This window comes from Mirounga leonina, unplaced genomic scaffold (genome assembly GCF_011800145.1).
Source record: "Mirounga leonina isolate KUSES-001 unplaced genomic scaffold, KU_Mleo_1.0 Mir_115, whole genome shotgun sequence".
NCBI lineage: Eukaryota > Metazoa > Chordata > Mammalia > Carnivora > Phocidae > Mirounga > Mirounga leonina.
In genome coordinates, this window is record NW_023270268.1 from 7,327,686 (window position 1) to 7,349,806 (window position 22,121).

The 22,121-nt window shown below is 39.1% G+C and overlaps 1 protein-coding gene across 1 annotated transcript in view; it reads right to left on the reverse strand.

Moving 5' to 3' along the window:
• The window catches only part of SCN11A (sodium voltage-gated channel alpha subunit 11), a 92,264-nt gene that overhangs the window by 31,381 nt on the left and 38,762 nt on the right, over window positions 1-22,121 (reverse strand). The window contains exons 12-18 of the mRNA XM_034992278.1: window positions 21,227-21,356; window positions 19,950-20,188; window positions 16,132-16,317; window positions 13,748-14,116; window positions 11,644-12,033; window positions 1,344-1,457; window positions 494-608 (exon numbers count right to left, since the gene is read on the reverse strand). Of these exons, the coding sequence (XP_034848169.1) occupies window positions 494-608; window positions 1,344-1,457; window positions 11,644-12,033; window positions 13,748-14,116; window positions 16,132-16,317; window positions 19,950-20,188; window positions 21,227-21,356 (1,543 nt within the window). The remainder of the gene's footprint in view (window positions 1-493; window positions 609-1,343; window positions 1,458-11,643; window positions 12,034-13,747; window positions 14,117-16,131; window positions 16,318-19,949; window positions 20,189-21,226; window positions 21,357-22,121) is intronic.

The following is a 22,121-nucleotide window of genomic DNA, read 5'->3' on the forward strand; positions in this document are numbered from 1 at the left end:
AATGAAGAGGCCAGAATTGAGCTCAGGCAGTCTAGCTCCAGAGCCAAAGCTCCTAACTACAATATTATCCTTCTTCCAGAGAAAAATCTTGAGGGATGTGTTGAGGATCTGGCAGGGCCCCATTCAACCCTGGACTTATGGTCAGCTTCCCTTGGTCTACCACCTCAACTACATCTTAACAATGGAGGTACTGGGGACTGTAGAAAGTGGTAGACATATTGGCCCAGTGGGAAAAGTTTTCTAGAGGGAAGTTTTCTAGAGTTTCTACCCTGGTTGTTGGGCTGTGTTAGTTGAGCCCACCTAAATCAGGAATTTCCTGCAATCTCCTTTACCTGGATCTGATAATGGCCCCAAGAATCTATGGATGCCCTCTCTTCACTTCTGTCTCCAGTAGAAGTAGAAAGAAGGTATCTATCAAAATCACAGAGCTTCAAAGAATAACAGAATCTCATCCAATATTCTGTGAACTGGATGCAGGAATACTGCCACTTACCTTTGGGAAAACATCTCTCTGGTTCTTTTTTGGGAATCATCTCAGGCACCCACCCAAAGGGATTCTGTGGATCGACGGTGCTACATTCTGAGAGCACACTGGTAGTATCACACTTCTACACAACAGAACAAAGGAAAAGGGGAATCATTTACCAAGAATGACTCTCACAATGGTAGCACCTAATACCTTCGTGTATGACTTTTTAGGAATGAAGCTAGCTAGGCAAAAGATTCTAGGTATAGGTGTATCTAGAAAGTGTCCCTCTTATTGGGTGCTTTTTAAAATGCTATGACTAGCTCTGACTTCAGGAGAGAATTCTCTAACTGCTCTCCCCTGGCTTAAAGAAGGTGAAGTATATAAAGACACAGTATCTCAACCTTTTCCTCCCTACAAATCATATCTCTGATACTACCTAACTCCAAATAGGGAGGCTGGGTGATGTGGTGAAGGCTATTTTACTGAGACTAATTTTTAGCTCTTTCAGTTCCTGGAATAATAGGTCTAGACTAGTGGTTCTCATTGATTTTGCCCTCTAGGAGACATGCTGACAATGTCTAAAGACACTTTTAATTTCACAACTGGGGGATACTATTGACATCCGGTGGGTAGATGCCATGGATGCTGCTAAACATCCTACAACAAACAGAACAGCCCAGCACAAGGAGGAATTATCATGCCCCAAATGTCATAGTGGAGAGTTTAAGAAACCCTGGCCTTTGCTTAAGATCCGATTCTGGCAGTTTGCGCTGCATTAATCCTGATATTTTAATCTCGATAGCCATAATGGCTATGTTGGAAAATGTGTATGGATAAGCTACATGTTCCTTCTGGAACACCCTGGGAAAATTACCTTTTGGGGATCCTTTTCTGACAAACATATGTCATCTTCAGGGAACACATCAATTTCCACACTTTGAGCTCCTGGGCTTATGGACTTCTTGGTCACCTGATGGAGTTCAAAGGCCTGACACCAAAAAGCCCAGAGTAGAATTAATATTCTCCTGGGCATTTCACTTGAGATAAAACAAGTTTGAGTTGTGACATTATTACTTTTTTTCTTTTTACTTTTTAAAACTGCTCCTGGAGAAACTCAACATAAAATAATTCTGGGAAAGCTACTATAGGAAACAGGTAATGAAACTTACTCAAAAGTCATATAATCAAACAATATGGTTTTGGTACAAAATTCACCAAATAATTCAGAGGTGAAACTTACTGTATCCTTTCACTTCAATGGCTAAATAATACATTATTTAATAAGTGGTATAATTAGTTATCCCTGAAAATATAATATAATGCCAGAATATAGTAAAAATAAAATCCATAATGATTTGATATACTGATATAAAAATACATGAGTTAAAATGTTAGAAGAATAATTTGGAAAATAATTTTTTGATTCTTTGGGGTATAGAGGGTTGGCTTAGTGAAATAGAAAAGGGCATAAAGAGAAAAATAAAAATGTATTACTATATAAAAATAAAAAATAAATTTTGTCTGATGACCTGCAGGTATATCCAAGAAAGATGTGCAAAGTCATGCCTTAGCTGAGGGTTTCATCCTAAAATCTATGTGAGTGTTCCTGTGACTCTCACACTATAAGGTCATAATTTAAGAACACTTCTCTCATTTGAACACATGCATTGATATATTACAAACACAGACAAACACACACACACACACGAGAAACAAGTAAATATAGCTGTGGACCAGACACAGAACAAAAATATGAAGTAGTGACAATTTAAAGCATGTAGCAGGTAATGATGACTAAAAATGCCCCATGTGAGGAAGGGAAACAGCTATGTTCAAGGCTTGAAACTATGGACTGGGCTGAAGTTCTTGCACGTAAGAGAGAAAGCCAAAACAAGTTGTGGCCAATGTTTGGAATTATAATTATACACAGCTGCATGGAAGCAGAAGGAAGTACAGCCTCAGAAATAGGATCTGAGTAAAGGTACCCACTGGATCTGAAATACACCTAGTATCACTATTAAACAAGAATCCTAAATTGTCAATGTAAAACTTGGTTCTGTAGTGGCTGCCTTAGGAAGGTCTATTAAAGACATCATAGAATCTAGACTGCAAAGAGAGTAACAGATCTTCTCACTAAAGAGAAATTTAAACTAACACTCCAAAATATAGGAGGAGACAAACAAAATCAGTAGCCCTAAAAATTAACTACTAGGAGGTGAATTTACTTGAGAAAGAAAAATGAAATTAGTATAATAATCTGAAAGTGTCATTAAAATGAATAAGTTTAGGATTTAATGAAAAAGATATATAGAATTTCACTTCCTGGAGGGCAACTTAAAGGAAGCTCCATGGACATGATCTCCAGAGAAATAAGCATAAGTGGTGAAAAATATTTTTAAAAAATCATTTAAAGTCTCTGGAAATTGTCCTAAGGCATATAGCAAATGAAGAAATGTATTCAAAAAAAATCTGGAAGCCCTACTCTAGGCAGCTGTGACCAAGAAGATGGGGCTCCCTTTATCCTCAGCCCCCAATCAAGAGATATGTATCTTATGATATGTACATATGTACATATGTATCAGGAGGTGTAGATCACCAACTTTTCTTGTCCTCTCCAACTCTGAGTTGAAGAGGCTACATTCTTCATGAATATGGCCAAGAAATTGGGTTCTGTTTTTCCATCCAGCCTCTACTCATAGGACAGAGACTCTATTCCAGATTCAGCAGCTTGAGAATACTGGGGTCTTGACCACCCTCACCCCAGCTAGTTTATAAGGAAGAGGTTCCATGCAGAAAGAAGGAAGCTGAGAAGATGAGAGGCTACTGCCCCTTCAAGTACTTGGATCAGTAACTAAGAGATTTTGCCTATGGTAGAAGGCACTCCATAAGAAACAAGAACTCTGAAGCTCTCCCCAAAAGAACTGACTTTATCTGGAACAATGGGGGGGGGCGAGGAGGGGGCTCAAGCCTAAGGGTATTCTTGAAAACAATGGAGACTTTGATGGTAAGCAAATAAGAAAAGACTAGTAGCTCTTCTTCATTAAAAGCAACAAATTAAACCACAGGTCAGCAAGTTCACTACAGAGAACCATGGAAAGAGACAGCTAAGAAGAATCTCCCTGGGGTCAGAAGAAATCTCAAAGACTGGCCTTATAAGTATCCCTCCCTGAAATTAATTAGATCAGACTGGAGGAATTAATGTCCTGTGGTATTGTCAAAGACAATAGAGCAATTAGCCAGCAATTAGTTCAGCCCAAAATCTGGGTGTGATACCAAATAAAGCAGACGGATTAACAGAGAGAGCATGGAAAGATAGTCAAAGAGAGCCCTGCTAAAATAACTGTGATCCTGCAGTGACTGTCTGCAAACCCAAGGGTGTGCCCTCTGAGGAGTGACACCAAAGACTTCACCTTTGTGTGTGTGTGGTGAGAGGAGGTAGGGGAATAGACTTCATTAGAATAGTCTAGCCAAGTCACCAAACAAGCCCCAGAGAGGAGAAAAGGGAATCAGTTCCAGATCTGCTACAATATATTACTTAAAATGCCCAATTTTAAACAATAATGATAAAACATGGGAAAAACCCAGGGAAGTATGACCCACACATAGGAAGAAAGCAGGTAACATAAACTGCCTGTGAGAGGCCTGGATGCCAGAGTTAATAAACAAAGAATGCAAAGCAGTCATTATAAATATGTTAAAGAATTAAAAAATATATTTAATAAATAACGGATGCTATGATAACAATGTATAATCAAATACAGAATATCAGTGTAGAGATAGAAGTTACTTAAAAAACAAATAAAAATTCTAGAGTTGAAATGTGTGATAATTGAAATGAAAAATTCACTAGGTGGAGCAACAATATATCTGAACTGGCAAAAGAAATAATCAGTGAACTTGAAGAGGGATCAGGAAAGATTATGCAATCCAAAGAGCACAGGAAAGAAGGAAGAATGAAAACTTAAAGGAAGCTCAAAGGAATGTAGAACACCATGAAGCATATCAACCAGAAAGAAAAGAGAAAGGAGAGCAGAATAATGGCTGAAAACGTCCCAATTTTGACTGAAAGTATTAATCCACACCTCTAAGAAGCTCATAAAACTCAAAGTAGGATAAACACAAAGGGATCCAAACCTAGATATATCATAGTAAAAATGCTGAAAGCCAAAGACAGAGGAAATATTGAAAGTAACAAGAACAAAGTTGCTCATTGCATACAAGGGGATCCCAAGAAAATTAATAGCTGACTTCTTCTTTTTTTTTTTTTTGTAGGCTCTGTGCCCAATGTGGGACTTGAACTCATGACCCTGAGATTACAAGCCATGTATTCTACCAACTGAGCCAGTCAGGTACCCCAACAACAGAGACTAGAAAGCAGTGGAATGAGATACCATGAGTGCTGAAATTAAAAAACAAATGTGAACCAAGATTTTATTATCCAGCAAAACTATTTTTCAAAAATGAAGGTGAAATAAAATAGCACATAAACAAAAACGGAAAATCCTTTGCTAGCTGACCCACCTTACAAAAAATACTGAAGAAGATCCTTCAGGCTGAAAGTAAGTGATCCTAAATGGTAATAAAAGTCCACACAAAAGAGCAAAGAGCACAGGTAAAGGTAAGTCTGTAATTATAAAAGATGAGAAAAATTCATATTTATTTTCCTTTCTTCTCTAAAGCTGACTTCAAAAGAAGTTGTCTAAAACAGTTTAAAATTAATGTATTACTGGACATGTGACATATAAAAATAAAATATATGTGGTAATAACAGCATCAAAGAGGTGAATGGGAGCAAAGTTGTAGTAAGGAAATGACACCTGAAGATACCTCAAATTCACAGAAACAAATGAAGAAAGCTGGAAATGGTAAATAAGAAGATTAATAAAATAAACTCTATAAATATATACTTGCTTTCTTTTCTAATCTTCATTAGTAAACATATAATTATATGAAGCAATGACAAAAATGTATTGTTGGCTTCTTAACATATATGGATATAATATGTATAATAAATAATAGTACAAAAATGTGGTAGAGGGAATAGAGCTCTACATGAGTAATGTTTCTATATCTCACTAGAATTAAGTTAACTTACCAGACATCAATTCTGATAAGTTAGATGTACGTGGCAGCCCCTAGAGCAATTAATAAGAAAATAACTAAAAAAATATTGTGAAAAATCATTAAAGGAATTAAGATGTTACATTAGAAAATATTCAAATAATGCAAAGTAAGGCAATAAAAGAAGAAAAGAGGAATAAAAATAAAAAGCAAAATACTAGAAATAGATAAACTAGATCAATAATAATATTAAAAGTGAATGGGTTAAACAATCTAACAAAAAGGCAGAAACTGTCAGGCTGGATAAGAAAACAAGATCCAATTATGTACTGTCTATAGGAAACACATTTTAGATTCAAAGATACAAACAGTTTGAAAGTAAAAGAATGGAAGAAGCTATCATACAAGCAGAAACCATAAGAAAGCTGGAGTGACTATATTAATGTCAGAAAAAATAGACTTTGTGTTTTCTTGTTTGTTTTTTTGTTTTTTAGAGAGAAAGAGCACACGAGTGCAGGAATATTAAGGAGGCTCCATGCCCAGGGCAGATCCTGAGACGGGGCTCAATCTCATGACCCAGAGGTCATGACCTGAGCCGAAATCAAGAGTTGGATGCTTAACCAACTGAGCCACCCAGGTGTCCCAGACAAAATAGACTTTGAAACAAAAAAATTTACTAGAAATAAAGAGGGACATTTCACAATGACAAAAACATCACATATCACAAAGATAACATTTATAAACATATATGCACCTAACATAAGAGCCACAAAATATATGAAGCAAAAACTGACAGAATTGAAAGGAGAAATAGACAATTCAACAATAATAGTTGGAGGCTTCAATAATGCATTTTCAAAAATGAATGTAACAACTAAGTAGAAGATACAAATAGAAGGCTTGAACATTACCTATCAATTAAACTAAAAGACACCTACAGAACCCTCAACTCCAAACAGCAGAATACACATACATGGATTGAAACTGTACAAAGTGTGTTGTCTGATCATAATGAAATAAAATTAGAAGTACAAAAAGATATTTGAAGAACTCACAAATAGGTGGAAATTAAACAAAACATTCTTAAATGACCAACAAGTCAAAGAATAAATCACAAAAGAAATTAGAAAAGACTTTAAGATAAATGGAAATAAAAATACAATATGCCAAAATTTGTTGGAGGCATGTAGATAAAGTAGTACTTAGAGGGAAATTTATAGCTATAAATATCTACAATAAAAAAAAGTCTCAAATCAATAACCTAACCTTCCATGTTAAGGCACTAGGAGAGGAAGAGAAAATGAAACTCAGAACAAGCAGAAATAAGGATACAGTAAGTATATGAACACAGATAATATAATAGGATCAACAAAATCAAAAGCTGATTATTTTAAAAGAGCAACAAAATTGACAAAACTTTAACAGGACTGACCAAGAGAAAATGAAAGATCAAATTACTAAAATCAGGAAAGAGGGAACATTGCTATCAATCTTGCAGAAAATCAAAAGAATTCTAAAGAAATACTATGAACAACTGTATGTCAACAAATTAGACAGCTTTAGTAAAATGGACCTATTCCTAGAAATACAAAAACTGCCAAAACAGACTCAAGAAGAAAGAGAAAATCTGAATAGCCCTGTAATCCCTATAACAAGTAAACAGATTGAATTTGTAATTTAAAAACTTCCCACGGAAACTTCCAGTTTCTGGTCTGACATGTAAGAAGCCTGGAGGTCTCCACTCCATCCCAACATGTACAATGCTAAACAAACTGGAAAACCAATAACTCTTCTTAGAGCCATAAGAGAAGTGAGGTCCAGGGCAAACTGCTGCCCCTCCAAATTGGAGAGAAAGACAGGCTGATACAGAGAATTACAACTTAGCAAAGCAGAAACCCAGGAGCAAAAACATCTGTGGGAACCAATTCCAGAGTAAGGAAACCTGAATTATAATTGACAAACTCCTGGAGGCTCAGTGTGGACAAGTCTAAGAGATAAAAGCTTGGGGGGACCCAGTCAACAGGGGCCCCCACACTTTTGTGAGTTTTACCTCTTGGAGCTTTACCAGGTTCTCACCATGAGTATGGGAGGAAAATCCCCACTTGCTTCCAGCAGGGGGAGAATAAAAGGAACCATTTTGAAACATGCACATACATTCTGTTCTTCACAAGGCCTTCTCTCAAGAGAAACTAATTAACCAGAGCCTAACCTGGTGGGGTTTTATCAGGACCTGACTGACCTGTGGGGTGGGAAATACCCAGTTCCAGCCAGCTCTAGATTTCTACCTGGAGGGAGGCAGATCTCCAACTCCAGTTCACACTAGCCATACTGACAAGCACTGTTCACACTCCAGAAGCACAGGCTCACTAAAAACCTGAGACCTACTCATAGGACCACAGGGCTTCTTCATTCCCCTCACACCTTACCAACACATTAATGAAGACCTATTTAGAGCATTTCCATCTACCCAGTACATCATGTCTGACTCTAAAGAAAAAATTAGAAGGCATACTAAAAGGCAAAAAATATAGTTTGAAGAGACAGAGCAAGCGTCAGAACCACATTCAATACGGTAAAGTTGTTGAAAATGTCAGACCAGGAATTTAAAATAACTATGATTAAAATACTCATGGCTCTGGGGCGCCTGGGTGGCTCAGTCGTTAAGCATCTGCCTTCGGCTCAGGTCATGATCCAGGGTCCTGTGATTGAGCCCCGCATCGGGCTCCCTGTTCTGCAGGAAGACTGCTTCTCCCTCTCCCATTCCCCCTGCTTGTATTCCCTCTCTCGCTGTGTCTCTCTCTCTGTGTCAAATAAATAAATAAAATCTTAAAAAAAAAATATTCATGGCTCTAATGGATAAAGTAGACAGCATGCGAGAACACAAAGGCAATGTGAGCAGAGAGATAGAAATTCTAAGAAAGGACAAAAAAATGCTAGAGATCTAACACATTGTAACAGAAATGAAGAATGCCATTGATGGGCTTATTAGTAGACAAGAAAGAATCTCTGCTTGAGGCTATCTCAATAGAAACCTCCAAAACTGAAAACAAAGAGAAAAAAGTATGGATAAAAAGAAACAGAATAGAATACTCAAGACCTGGAATACCAGAAGGAGAAGAGAAAAAAGAACTGAACAAATATTTGAAACAATAATTACTGAGAATTTTCCATATAATATTTTAGGTCAATTATAATTGATAATATTTGGATGGACCCTGAGGACATTGTGGTCAAGTGAAACAAGTCAGAGAAAGACAAATACAGTGTGATACACTTATGTGTGAAATCTGAAAAAGCCAAATTTGCAGGGACAGAGAGTAGAATGGTAGTTAACAGGGGCTGGCGGGTGGGAGGAGTAGGGAGATGTTAGTCAAAAAGTACAAACTTTCAGTAAGAAGAGTAAATTCATAGGATATAATGTACAGCATTGTGATATAGCTAATAATACTGTGTTATATAGTTGAAAGTTGCTAAGAGAGTAAACCTTAAATATTCTTACCACAATGAAGAAATAATTATGTGACATGCTGGAGGTGTTAGCTAATGCTATGGTGGTAATCATATTGTAATATATAAAAATATCAAATCAACGTGTTGTATACCTTAAACTTACACAATGTTATATGTCAATTATATCTCATAAAGCTAGGGATAAAAAAATAGAAATAGAAGAGGAGGAATGCTCCACTCATTTAATGAGGCCCATATTAACCTGATACCAAAACAAGGCAGACACATTATAAGGGAAAAACCTAGGGGTGCGAAATCTTTAATGAAATATTAGCAAGTTGGATCCAAATATATATAAAAGGATAATATACCATGACCAAATAGGGATAATCCAAGGAATGCATAAGTGATTTAACATTCAAAATAAATGATATGATTATCCCAATAAATTTAGGAGATGCATTTCAGAAAAATCAATATATATTCATAATTTAGAAGAAAAATAAAATGTCCTGGGGCGCCTGGGTGGCTCGGTCGTTAAGCGTCTGCCTTCGGCTCAGGTCATGATCCCAGGGTCCTGGGATGGAGTCCCACATGGGGCTCCCTGCTCCATGGGAAGCCTGCTTCTCCCTCTCCCATTCCCCCTGCTTGTGTTCACTCTCTCGCTGTGTCTCTCTCTGTCAAATAATATAATCTTAAAAAAAAATTATTAAAAAAAAAGAAAAAGAAACTTCCTAGCAAACTGGGAATAAAGGGAACTTCCTCAACTAAGTTCTTACTTAATGGGGAAAGGTTTTATGTTTCCTCCTAAGATAAAGAGCAAGGCAAAGATTACACTCTCATGATTCCTATTCAACATTATATGAAAGGTCCTAACCAATGTAAGAAAAAAAAAAAAACCATACAAATTTAAAAAAAAAGCTGTTTTTATTTACAGATGAAATAATTACGTGTGTAGAAAATTCTAAGGAATCTACAAAAAAGCTATTGGAATTAATAAGTCGGTTTACCAACATTGCAGGATACAAAGTTAAAATACAAAAGCCCATTCATTTCTATGTACTAATAATGAACATTTGGAAACTGAAAATTTTAAAATTACATTTACAATAGCACAAAAATATTAACTTCTTAGGGATAAATGTAACCAAATATGTCAACACTTATACACTGAAAACTACAAAACACTGCTAAGAAAAATTAAAGAAGATCTAAATAGGGGGAGAAAAATACGTGTTTATGAATCAGAAGACTCAATGCTGTGAAGATACCAATTATTTACAAAATAGTCAGTGCAACACGAAACAAAATCCTAACAATCTTTTTTATGGAAAGGAACACACTGATTCTAAAATGCATAAAGAAATGTAAAGGGCCTAAAATAGCCAAAACAAGTTTGATAAAGAACAAAATTATACAACATGCTTTCAAAACTTATTATAAAGCTACAGTAATCAAGACAGTGTGGTATTGGTATAAAATAGATATACAGATCAATGAAACAGAATTAAGAATCCAGAAAAAGTCCTGATAGATAGATGATAGATAGATAGATATAGATGATAGGTATAGATAGATAATATAGATAGATATAGATATAGCTAATTTGATTCTGACAAAGATATCAAGTTGATTCAGTGGCATAAGAACAGTCTTTTCAATATATAATACTAGAATCACTTAGCTATATATACAAGGGAAAAAATGACACAACTCATTGAATTAAATTGAAATGGATCATGGACTTGATCCTGAGAGGTAAACCTATAAAATTCTCAAAGAAAACATATGAGAAAACCTTTGCAGTTTTGGATTATACAAAGACTTCTTAGAATGGAAACAAAACACATGAACCATAGGAATAATATTGATAAATTATACTTCACCAAAATTAAAAAGTTCTGTTCGTTAAGATACCATTAAGAAAGTAAAAGATAAGCCACAGTTAGAAAATGTGCAGTGCACATACCAAAGGACATGTATCAAAATATGTAATAAACTCTTACACCTCAATCATAAGAAATCTCTCAATAAAAATGGGCAATGGACCAAGGAAGATACATTAGGCAACATCATTATTTATCAGTGAAATAAAACTTGAAACCACAACAAGGCACCACAACAAACCCATTAGAATGATTAAAATTATTGCTGGGGGAATGCAATATGTTACAACCATTGTAGAAAACGCAGGAGTATACAGACAGAATGAAGTCTGTAGTTGTTAATTTGGGGTGTCTATCACACCACCACTTCCTGACAGCTCTCACCTCCCACCACTCCTCATCCACTGGTCCCTTCAGAGCTGAGTTTGTTCCCACCACTGTCTCCTTTTCTGTGCTGCTCCGTTCACTTTCCTCGCCTTTCAGCTAGTCTAAACTTTATACTTCTTTTAGGGCTCAAACAAAGTCACTGGATTCCCCTGTTGCCCTGGCCCACTCTGATCTCGCTCCCCTCTGAACTCCTCTGCCATCTCCCACCTCCATATGTGCAGGACCATGATTAGAACCAGCACTGGGAGATGCACGTGAGTACTAAAGGGCAGCCTCCACATTTTATACCCTTATTTTCCCTACGTGATACTCAGAACAGGGCAGGCAACCAGTATCTCGTGGTAGCTCTAGCTTCGTATGACCTCCATGTCTATGTATGAACCTTCATACCTGTTTTCCAGCCTCAGGTTGTGTGACACGCTGTGCATTATTTTCACCAGGAGATTCAAAACCATCCTCTTCCTCTGCAAGTGGGGCCAACCAAGTCCGGTCATGCTGCTCCCTCATCTCTGGGACCTTTTTCACCTCTGTGACCAGTGGAATGATGTCTTTGCTTTTGGCAGCAGGGCCTCCTGTCACCTCTTTTTGCCTTGGTAAGTTTTGACTCCTGCACCACTTGTGACAAAAATGCTGAAGAGTATGTATTACAAAGCAAAAAGCCCGGCAGAACCGATCCAAGGCTAACTGGACTTTGGTTTTTTTGGACTCTCCATCCAAGTTTCCATCTCTCTCCTCATTGCTGAAGGAATTGAGCAGCAAGGCAATGAAGAGGTTGAGTACCTGGGGTGGAATGGAGGGGGAACACACAAGGAGAATGAAAAGTTTAGCAGAGGGAAAGATACAGTAGGTTTCCAGAACAAATTTTCCCCAAGACCCAAAACTAAGTCACATGAGATACTATGTCCTTCAGTCTCCTCAGAAAGTTCATTTATAAAATGAATAAAAGGAGATAAGATTGAGGAAGGCAGCAAGATCAGATGAAAGAAAAATTGAAGTGAAAGAGTGCCAAGAGCCAAGACCAGTTTGTCTACATACAAGCAACACATGTTGTAAACTCTGGCCAGGGTAAAGCAGAACTGTGTGACCACTGGCAAAATAAAAAATGTATATTCCTTGAGGATCAGGTGAATAGTGAGCTTGGCTTTGCTGGAATGGGCTATGGGTCTGATGTCTAATACTGCCATGGGGTCCTCCCCTGTTGGCACAGTTTGAGAGATGATGTGCTTTGTGCAGGCTCTTTAGGTGCTGTTGCCCGAACCACAACCAATATTGGAGCTGAACTGGAGGGGTTTGGATAGAATCTGCAGCTCTTCTGTTGAAGCATGGATCACTTTAAATTCAGATCATCTCATCAGCTTCCTACGTGGGTTTTTTTGCTTACATTTACACACCCTCCAATTCATCATCTTCATCTCCTCAAACTCCTTTGTGGCTGTCACCAGCTCAAAAATATACAGCTTCGGGGAGGAGTGTCCTATGAGTGTGAATGGGTCTAGTCACTCTCCCACAGCTTCACCACAAGAATTCCAGCTGTGGACCTCTGCTCAAGCTTTCCTCTGTTTGCCAAGTCCTCCTTGCCTCTTTAGTGCCCTTCTCAAGTACTGTTATCTTCCACGCATCCTTTGTTAACATTTTCTTCCCACTCCCATTGGTTATATTCTGCTCTTCTGAACTTTTGTACCACTTACTATCTATCTAACATTGCTGATCAGGCACATAGGATAAAGCCATTGTGTGCGTGTGGATGGTTCAGTATATTTGCATGATAGCCCCAACTTGATTCTTAAGACCTTGTGCTCAGGTATCCTGTGTGTCTTCTGTCTTTTCATACCCTTACTGGGTACCCAATTAGCTAATAATATCTATGTTTCCAGCTGCAAGTGACAGACTCAAAGCAACTTACACAATAAGAAAATGTAACTTCAGAAGTTTGAAAATAAAACAGAAGGACCAATTATGACATGAAGATTGGTCTGTTCCCCCTTTTTCCTCTACCTTCCTCAGTGCTGGCTTTGTCTTAGGCTAGTTCTTCTCATGCTTGCATAATGTTTGCAGTTCTACCAGGAATCATGGTCATAAAAAGGCCCAGAGAAAATAAAAGGACCATTTTTTTTTTTTAGCTCATCCCTTCTTTTTTCTTTTAAGAACAAGAAACCTTCTCACTAGATGCCCCTTTACAACTTACTGACCAAATTAAGTCACAAACCCCTACCTCAACCATTCGCCAACAAAGAGAATACAATTATCTTAGAATAATCACCTGGTATAAAATAGATATTGGGTCATCAGTTAATATGAGCACTATGTGACAAGGATGTTTTGTTTCATGCTTTTTATAATTTCCTCAAGTCAAATTCAAATGCAGATTTTTAATATCATAAAACATTAAATGTATAATTTTATATTTAGAATAATAATTACCAGTGAAGTATTGCAAAAGAAGCTAATACATTTGTGCAGTCCATATATTTAAAAAAAAATCTAAGACACTCACCACAAGTTTTCCTATCACCATGATCGACAGAAAGACGACAATGCACAGTGCTTGATTTGTTTCTTGCATACATTCCCACATGTTTTCAATCCATTCCCCACAGAGGATGCGGAATACCACCAGAAAGGAATGGTAGAAATCCCCCATGTGCCACCGTCGTAAACATGGGGCTGTAGGGCCACAGGATGTTTTATTGCTCTTTATAGAATTGAATTTAGAGCCAAAGACCTGCATGCCAACCACTGAGAAAATAAAGACCACAATAGCCAGGACCACGGTCAGGTTTCCCAGGGCTCCAACGGAGTGGCCAATTATTTTTATCAGTGTGTTTAAAGTTGGCCAGGATTTGGCTAACTTGAAGACTCTCAGCTGTAAAAACAGACAATAAGCAAAAGTGGAAGAAAAGCCAGTTAAAGACAAATTCCATCTGCTCAGCTATATAGTAAATGACATGCTCCCAAACCACAGCATTTATGATTTTCAAAAATCTTTTCAAAGTCAAATCCATCCTAAACATAGTCATCAACTCCCTGGCCCATGATAATAACTATATCTACCTTTTTGTTTTAAAAATGGAAATATTTTGTTCTAATTTTTGTTAAATGATAAAGACTTTGGAGTCATGATGATGGAATTAAGCATATATGTTTATTGCATAAAGTGAATGTTTTGGAATCCTATATAATATACCAAGGGTCAAAAAACTATGGCCCAAGAGCCAAATCCAGCCCATTGCCTGTTTTTGTATGTCCTGAGGGGTAAGAATGTTTTACATTTTTAAATGGTTGAAAAATAATCAAAAGAAGGGTATTTCATCACACGTGAAAATTGTATGAAGTTCAAATTTTTGCATCCGTAAATAAAGTTCTATTGGAACACAGCCACACCCATTTGTTCTCAAATGTCTATGGCTACTTCCGTGCTACAACAGCAGAGTTAAGTGATTTCAACAGAGACCATACAGCTTGTAAGACTGCAAATATTTACCATCTGACCTTTTATAGAAAAAAATTGCTAATTCCTGCATTATATAATTCAGGTCACAAGTTTGAATCTGAACTTTCTAACAATGATAAGAGGAATATAGTGTTTTATACCCAGGAGAGAAAAAGCAATCAGCTACTCAAAACACACACACATACTTTTTTCAAAAAGAAGTTTTTTCCATGGAATTTTACAGACCCTATGTAAGACAGCACAACTAGTTTCATAGGTTCTTATATTAGCTTCCAGCGTAAACCAATGGTTTCACTCCAAAGTACAATGGTGTTAAGTATCAACTCTTTGGGGGAAATACTGCAGGTCAGTAAGACTTATGGCCCAAGAGAAGGAACAGCATTGTGTCCTCAGAAGGGAGCTTGGGGCACCTCAGGGAGAAATCACGGTTCTGTTATACACAGGCAATGCCACAGGGTTCCTCCCCTCAGGGCATGGCTGCAATAAGCCTAAACAATCATGAAGCAAATGTAATTTTGCTTACCTGAGTGCCAATGAAACTTTAGGAGAGCAACTTAATAATGTCTGACTTTGAGCAGTGTGATTGCCTAACATATCCCAAGTATAAAATGTATGTTTAGGTAACTGAAACAAATGTTTTACTCTGTAGTCTTAGAAATCTTATCCCTGCCAAAAGAAAAAGTAAATCTCTGAAAGGACGCCAAAGGTCATCTTTTATGGCTTCCCAATCCCCCTGTCAGATGTGGTTTCCCTGTAGCTTTCTATCTATACCTCTCATGGAGTTTGTCACACACTCTACTTTGCCTCATTTCTGGCCCTGTCTTGTCTCATCTCTAGATGGCAAACTTCTTGAAGACAGTACTTTCCTCGTCTTTGAGTGCTCCTTCAGGTCAGTTCCTCTCAAGTGCCTCTGCAAAGGTCACCAGAATTCCTCCATGGTCAGTGGGTGGAGGGCAAAGATGACAGGACAGGAATGCGGCACTGGAAGCAGTGAGGAGGAACCTATTGAGACAGCACCTGCCAGCAGTGCCCGGGCCCCTCCTGGACTCTGCAGTTTTCACTGCTTTGGCAAGCCCAGATGTGAGGGTGCCTGGCTCAGAGCTCAGGGGTGAGTGGTGGGGAAGAGATCATGGGAGGGGGCTACACTAAGCAAGGAGAAGAATCCTGACACCAGAAGATACCATGTTGAGTCAGGTTGCCTAAGGGGTCATCTTGGGATGGGGGAGGCAGGGGTTCAGCTGGGAGGAGACCTCCTGGGACTCCCAAGAGTATGCAAAACCTGGGTGGGAGGAGGAGTGCAGTTTTGATTCTCAGATTAAGGTAAGATGAGTTAAAGTTTGATGCAAAATAGCCACTGAACTCAGTCAAGACTCTTGTCAATCCTGGAAGCTAAGGTATTCAGTAAAATAAAACAGTAAGTGCCTTACCACTCTTAAGGGACGGAAAAACAGCAGGCTTTTTTTTTTCCCTGCAACTGTACTGTTCATCACATCTGCAAAACTCAGAAGAGCAACAATGCTGTCAAAAATGTTCCAGCCTCGGCGAAAGTAGTTGTAGGGATCAAGCGCAATAATTTTTAGGCACATTTCTGCCATGAAAATGCCAGCAAAAACCTACAGTGAGACAGGGAAGAATGAGAAAAGGAAGCTACTCCTCCTTGAAGATACACTTCTAAGAATGGTCCAAGGGAATTGCAGAGGTTACAAAGAAATAAAATGCATTTTTATTTACTTTGTTGCTCTCCCCCCTCCCCATCATAGTGCCCATTACAATATTACCAAGCTCACAGACATCAGGGTGGAGAATAAATATTATTTCCCAAGGCACAATTGGCTTCTTGATAGAGGGCAGAGTGATAGAAAGTGTCAAGCAATTCTTCCTCTAAGTTCCCTTTAAAATGCCAATAAACATTCCCAAATGAGGGGAGGGGCAGGATATATAACAGCTCTGAAAACTGACGATAAATATCCTCCATAAAGCAGAATCAGAAGGAGTTCACCTAACCACTCAATCTCAACACCTTGATCAGAAAAAAAACCCAAAACATTTAAAGGGGGCCCAGAGCAAAGAATTGAAAAACACTGCTAGGAACAGGAAAACATCTTTAAGCAACTCAATATATAGGCTTACCCTACATGATGAAAATCTTGGGATAAACCCTAGGTTGGTTATGGTTGAAAGGAGGGTTAGTGAGTTGGAATATAATCCTAAATCCTATAATTCACCCACAGAATGCAGGGTTCATTATTCCAGAACAAAATACCAAAGAATTAAAAGGAAGGGCAAGAGTTAAGAAAGTGCTAAACTATGTGATTTCCATAGTCACAAATAAGTGTTTTTGTTTTTGTCTTTGAAACTTAGATAAACACAGGCTTAAAAACATTGCAGAATGTTGAATAAGTGGTAGCCAAATTCAAAACTAAATCTATCATCTACATCTTTGTAGAAGATAAAACAAAGCATTTCTTCATAGCAAATAGCACATTCTGACACAGACACAACTAAATAGATATGAGAAAACAACAGTGTGAAAATAATAAGGTAATACAAGAAGGTTGTCAGTAATAAGACTCTCCTCTATAGTTCTGGAAAAGAAAAACAGCTCAGAAATGATTTTTAAATCTCCATAATAAAAAAAAATCTCCTTATTAAAAGTAACAGATGATCCATTTTTATAAATAATTTGATGACTTACTATTTATTTTAAAAATCCCTAAAATAAAGTGACACAAATTTAAAAAGGATAGGCAAAGACAAATCCAAGATAGACAAAAAGAAAAGAAATCAAGGTGGCAAAGAAAACCCAAAGCTTGTATTAGGTAGATAGCAATTAAATATTGCTATCTACCTCTGCCCAGAGCCACGACCAGTGCCTAAAAGCACACAGTGTTACCTATTGTAGTTAATTGTGCTGGACTGATCCCTGTCCCCTTTTGAGCTCCTCCTCCGCCTCCTGTCTCCTTCAGGCTTTAGGTGTCTAGCCTTACAGCAAAACCCTACATGTCTTGGAACCATTGGTTTGCCATCCAATTCAACCGCTATTCATGGCTTCTTGGGAGCTCAGTGTACTCCCCTGATTCAAGCAATACCATAGCCTAGAGAGTTCATTTCCAAGTCCAGTCCCACAGAACTGCACAGGCCAGTTGAATCCTGGTCCACCTGTCAGAGGAGGCAGGTTTGGATGTGTTCTTTGGTACCCAAGGCTCCAAAGCCTCCCTCTACCACTGCTATGGGGGTACAGTAGATGAGGTGGCTACCACCTTTGTATTGTGTGTTAATTTATTTTTTAAAGATTTTACTTATTTATTTGAGAGAGAGAGAGAGAATGAGCTGGAGGAGGGGCAGAGTGAGACGGAGAAGCAGACTCCCTGCTGAGCAGGGAGCCCCATGTGGGGCTCTATCCCAGGACTCTGGGATCACTACCTGAGCCGAAGGCAGCCGCTTAACCAACTGAGCCACCCAGGCATCCCAAGGTATTGTGTGTTTAGGGAATGGGGTACATGGAATGGAAGCACAGGCTACAAGGCCAGTTCTGCCTGTTTCTCATCAGTTTTTAGGGGCTGGGGTACAGCTGCTGCCTGTGAACTCAGACACCAACAATGTCCCTGTGCCTCCTTCTGTACCACTTCTGGGGAGAGTGAAGAAGAATGTCACTTAATTATCCAGCTTCTGACTGCAAAATGCAGCTTCACCTCAACACCCAGAACAACTAGTCAGTGGGAAATCTGAGAGGGTGGCTTTTGTCATTTCCCACTGTTGGATCAGCAAATGAAGGGACGGACAGACCACTTTTGCAAACTGGGAAGCCCTGCCTAGGAGCATGACTCTGGGTTCTTTGGGTATTCTCTGGAACTTATCTAATAACTCCATCTACCAGGAGGTGCTGAAAGATAGGTCTGCTGACTCTGCTGAGGCAGGAACCTGCAGGCACAGCTTTCTGTCTTCAAGGGAAACAACACTGTCAACCCATTTCTGGGATACATCATCAGGAGACAGCTGAATACCATGGCCTGGAGCCCAGAAGATACCAGCCTGTTAGAAGGTACCATGTGTGTTAGGTTCATCATGCAGCATGAAATATAATCTGATCCACACACACCTACAGAGCACTTCTTCCCAAGGGCAGTTTGGGGAAAGAAACTTAAATGCAGACTGTCTGTAAGGAGAACCACTCTGGCCTTGCACTGTGGTCCCGCTATATCCCTGTACCTCCTGAGAGGGACATGGAACTGAGGGTAACCTCAACATGATGCATAGAAGCAGCTCTGTGAACCAGTTTCTGATTCAATAAGTATAGTGGATTCTGATCAGTGTAAAATAACTAATTAAAAAATACATGCATATACATTGACTAGAGATCCTCTGCAATGCTAAAAATGATCATCTTTGCTAATAGGACCATAGGAAATGAGTTCTTCTTTGTATCTCCCTTATTTGTACTTTTCCTTATTTTTAAAATTAAAAAAAAGCGTGTATTGCTTCTTAAGTTGGAAAAATAAAATAAAACCTTAAGAATAAATGGTTAGATATTCTGGTAAGATTAACTCATTGGCTAATTAAGGTAGAACATTCAGTGGGTAATTTTTTGTTATTTCTGATATTTGGGAGACTAATTAATCCTTGGAGGGGGGAAATGCCTTCTCCAGGAACAATAAATAGAACAGCTCATGGGAAGTCTGCTCTCCTATCTAAGTTTTCCCAATTTAACTGGGACTAGATCCATCCAATGAGAAACATACTGAAGCAGGCTGAAGTCTGGAGGCCCCACTACCACTCCATAAGCTCTGTACAACTCCTCCTGGGAAAGTATGCCTCCCACAGCTGCCAGGCCCTGACCCATCTTTCCAGGGGGAATAACAGCTAGTAATAGCAGTCACATTATTTTGTGACAAATGATGTCATCCATATCACCAGGGATCATGGGACACATTACCAGGGTCTCTGGATATGGTTAACGTTTTCTTGATCATCCCAAATGGCTGAACTTTTAAGATGTCTGCTGGCTTCCTGCTTCCCACTGGATGACTAAAGAGATGCCTTAGCATACCAGAGAGCCCACACAGGGCCCATGGAAAATTACTGAACTGGGTAAAAACAAAATCCTAACAGTCATCTTCTCCCTCAACTCTACTTAATGGGACCAAAGACCTAGGCTAGGTTAGGCCATTCGCAACATGTTTAGACTTTGAAAGAATTTTAATTCACAGTTTGAAGTATTTTTATATTTTAAAAAGCCTGAAGTTACCAAATTCCCTATATGCAACATAGAATCAAAACTCCGGCGCATGTTGTAATGATCCATGGCCAAGAAGATAGTGTTGATGATGATACAGATGGTGATGGCCAGCTCAGTAAATGGGTCAGTCATCACGGTTCTCAGGGCCTTCTTAATGCACACCCACTGGGGGCTACAGTTCCACACGAGGTATTTGGATGCCAGGTTTCCCCCACATGGCAGGCAAGGCTCCTGTGATTTTTCTTGTTCTGGAGAAGGAGAATGTGAAAGAGCAGTGAGTAGTTAGCTCTGAATCCATCTGACTGCTATTGGCCTGAGTGCATTCCTTCCTCCCACTTCCCTAGGGTCTCCTATGAACAACCTGATCAGCCAAGAAGGGCACTGATGGGTGCAGCTGGAAAGTTTTCCCATATGCAACTTCCATGTGGTATAACCATGTACATCTAGTCTTTATACTTGTATTTAGCATCTGGGAGCTGGGCTGCATGGATAGAGATACAGATATGGAAGCCAATACTGGATGTGAACCCATGAGAGAGAGAAATATAAGCTCAAGTTATGTTCATTCAAGGCAGACCATGGTGACAGCTGTAACAGAGGCACATAGAGCTACCAGGGCTCAAGGGAAGGAGAGGTATTCAGGCAGGGGTATCTACATGCATTGAAAGAAAATGTCCTCTCCAGCTGGTTGAGTTCAGGCTGCTGGACCCCTGATTTCCCTGGCACCATTTCAGGGACTCATGCCAGCCAAATGAGTTGATACAACAGGCTCAAAAGTGTTAAGGATCAATCTGACCCCACCCTTGTAAGGACTTGAGTCCTGCCTTTGAACCCAACCCCTTAGTTGGGTCCTGGTTACCTGTTGTTAATAAGGTCCATCAGATGGTTCCAGCCTATCTACATAGATCTTCCATCGTCCATGCCAGATTCCTAACTCTAACCTCAAATACAACTGTCAACTACTGGAAACTTCTGTGTCTTCTCTTCTTTGGTCACTATCATTGTCACTGCAACCTCATGTGACTGCCTGGCCTGATTGGGAGGTTCTGTCTGTACTCTTGGTCCCAAGTCCCATCACAAGGCTAGCCAGTTCGCACCACTACCCAAGGGCCAACTCAGGGTGGGCCCACTTCTTCCGAGTCACTTAGCTCACATGTTCCAATGAGGCACAGGAAGTGACTCTGCAGGAAATACAGGGGGCTTCAGAGGGCTTCTGGGGGAGGAGAGGAGAATGGAGGGACATAACTGCAGTTTGGCTCTCCCTGGGGCTGGGAGGCAGAGCTTACCCTGCACGGTGATGGTGAGGATGCTGACCGCGCTCAGGGCCCTCTGTCTTTGGAAGGGGTCCCTGTGCTCATCGAAGTAATCCACTGACAGATTCTGGGATAGTCGTTTGGTTTGCTCTAGGATGTGTGGCTGTAAGAGAAGGCAGGCATGACAGACCTTCAAAGCAAAGAGGCTGCCTCTCCTCAAAACTTCACAAGCTACTTTGTTTCAATGCCACATGCCTCAAAGACACTTCATATCTTATATAGGTCCACTCACTCCCATTTCATGGCACACTGAAGGTTCAGTTTTTGTATTTCATATTTAGTAGATAAGTGCAATATAGTTTGACCATTCATATTTCTTATGCATGCACATTTCCAGGGTCCCAGCTACAGAAAATTTTCTTCCTCTGTGATTTATTCATTGTCAACAAAGAGCAAGCAAAATTTTATAAAAATGAATGAGCAACAGTTCAGGGTACAAAAGCAATAAAAAATTGAATTTAGAAACAATGTTTTTGGGTGGCAGAAGTGGGGGATACATTTAGAAGGGTGGATTGGGGCCAGATGGTGAAGTGTCCTGAATGGCTGCCTAAATTGATTTGAAACAGTCAGTAACTTAAAAAGAACAGCCAAAATACATACAACAACTTCTATATACTAAACCTCAAGCACTTCTTCAGGCTGTGCCCAGGAGCTTGACTCTCACTTTACCTCCAATTCTACAGTCTCTGGAGGTGAAAAGACATAAATCTCCAGATACCTAGAAAACTATCCATAATGACTTATTTCCCCAGAGTTCTGACCAACCAGGGCCCCAGAGGGAACTATCCCTTGTGATAAGCTATTTTAGAGGCAATCTATAGTCTTTCCATAGCTAGTTCTCTTTCGGTTTAGGGAAAAGACTTCTTAT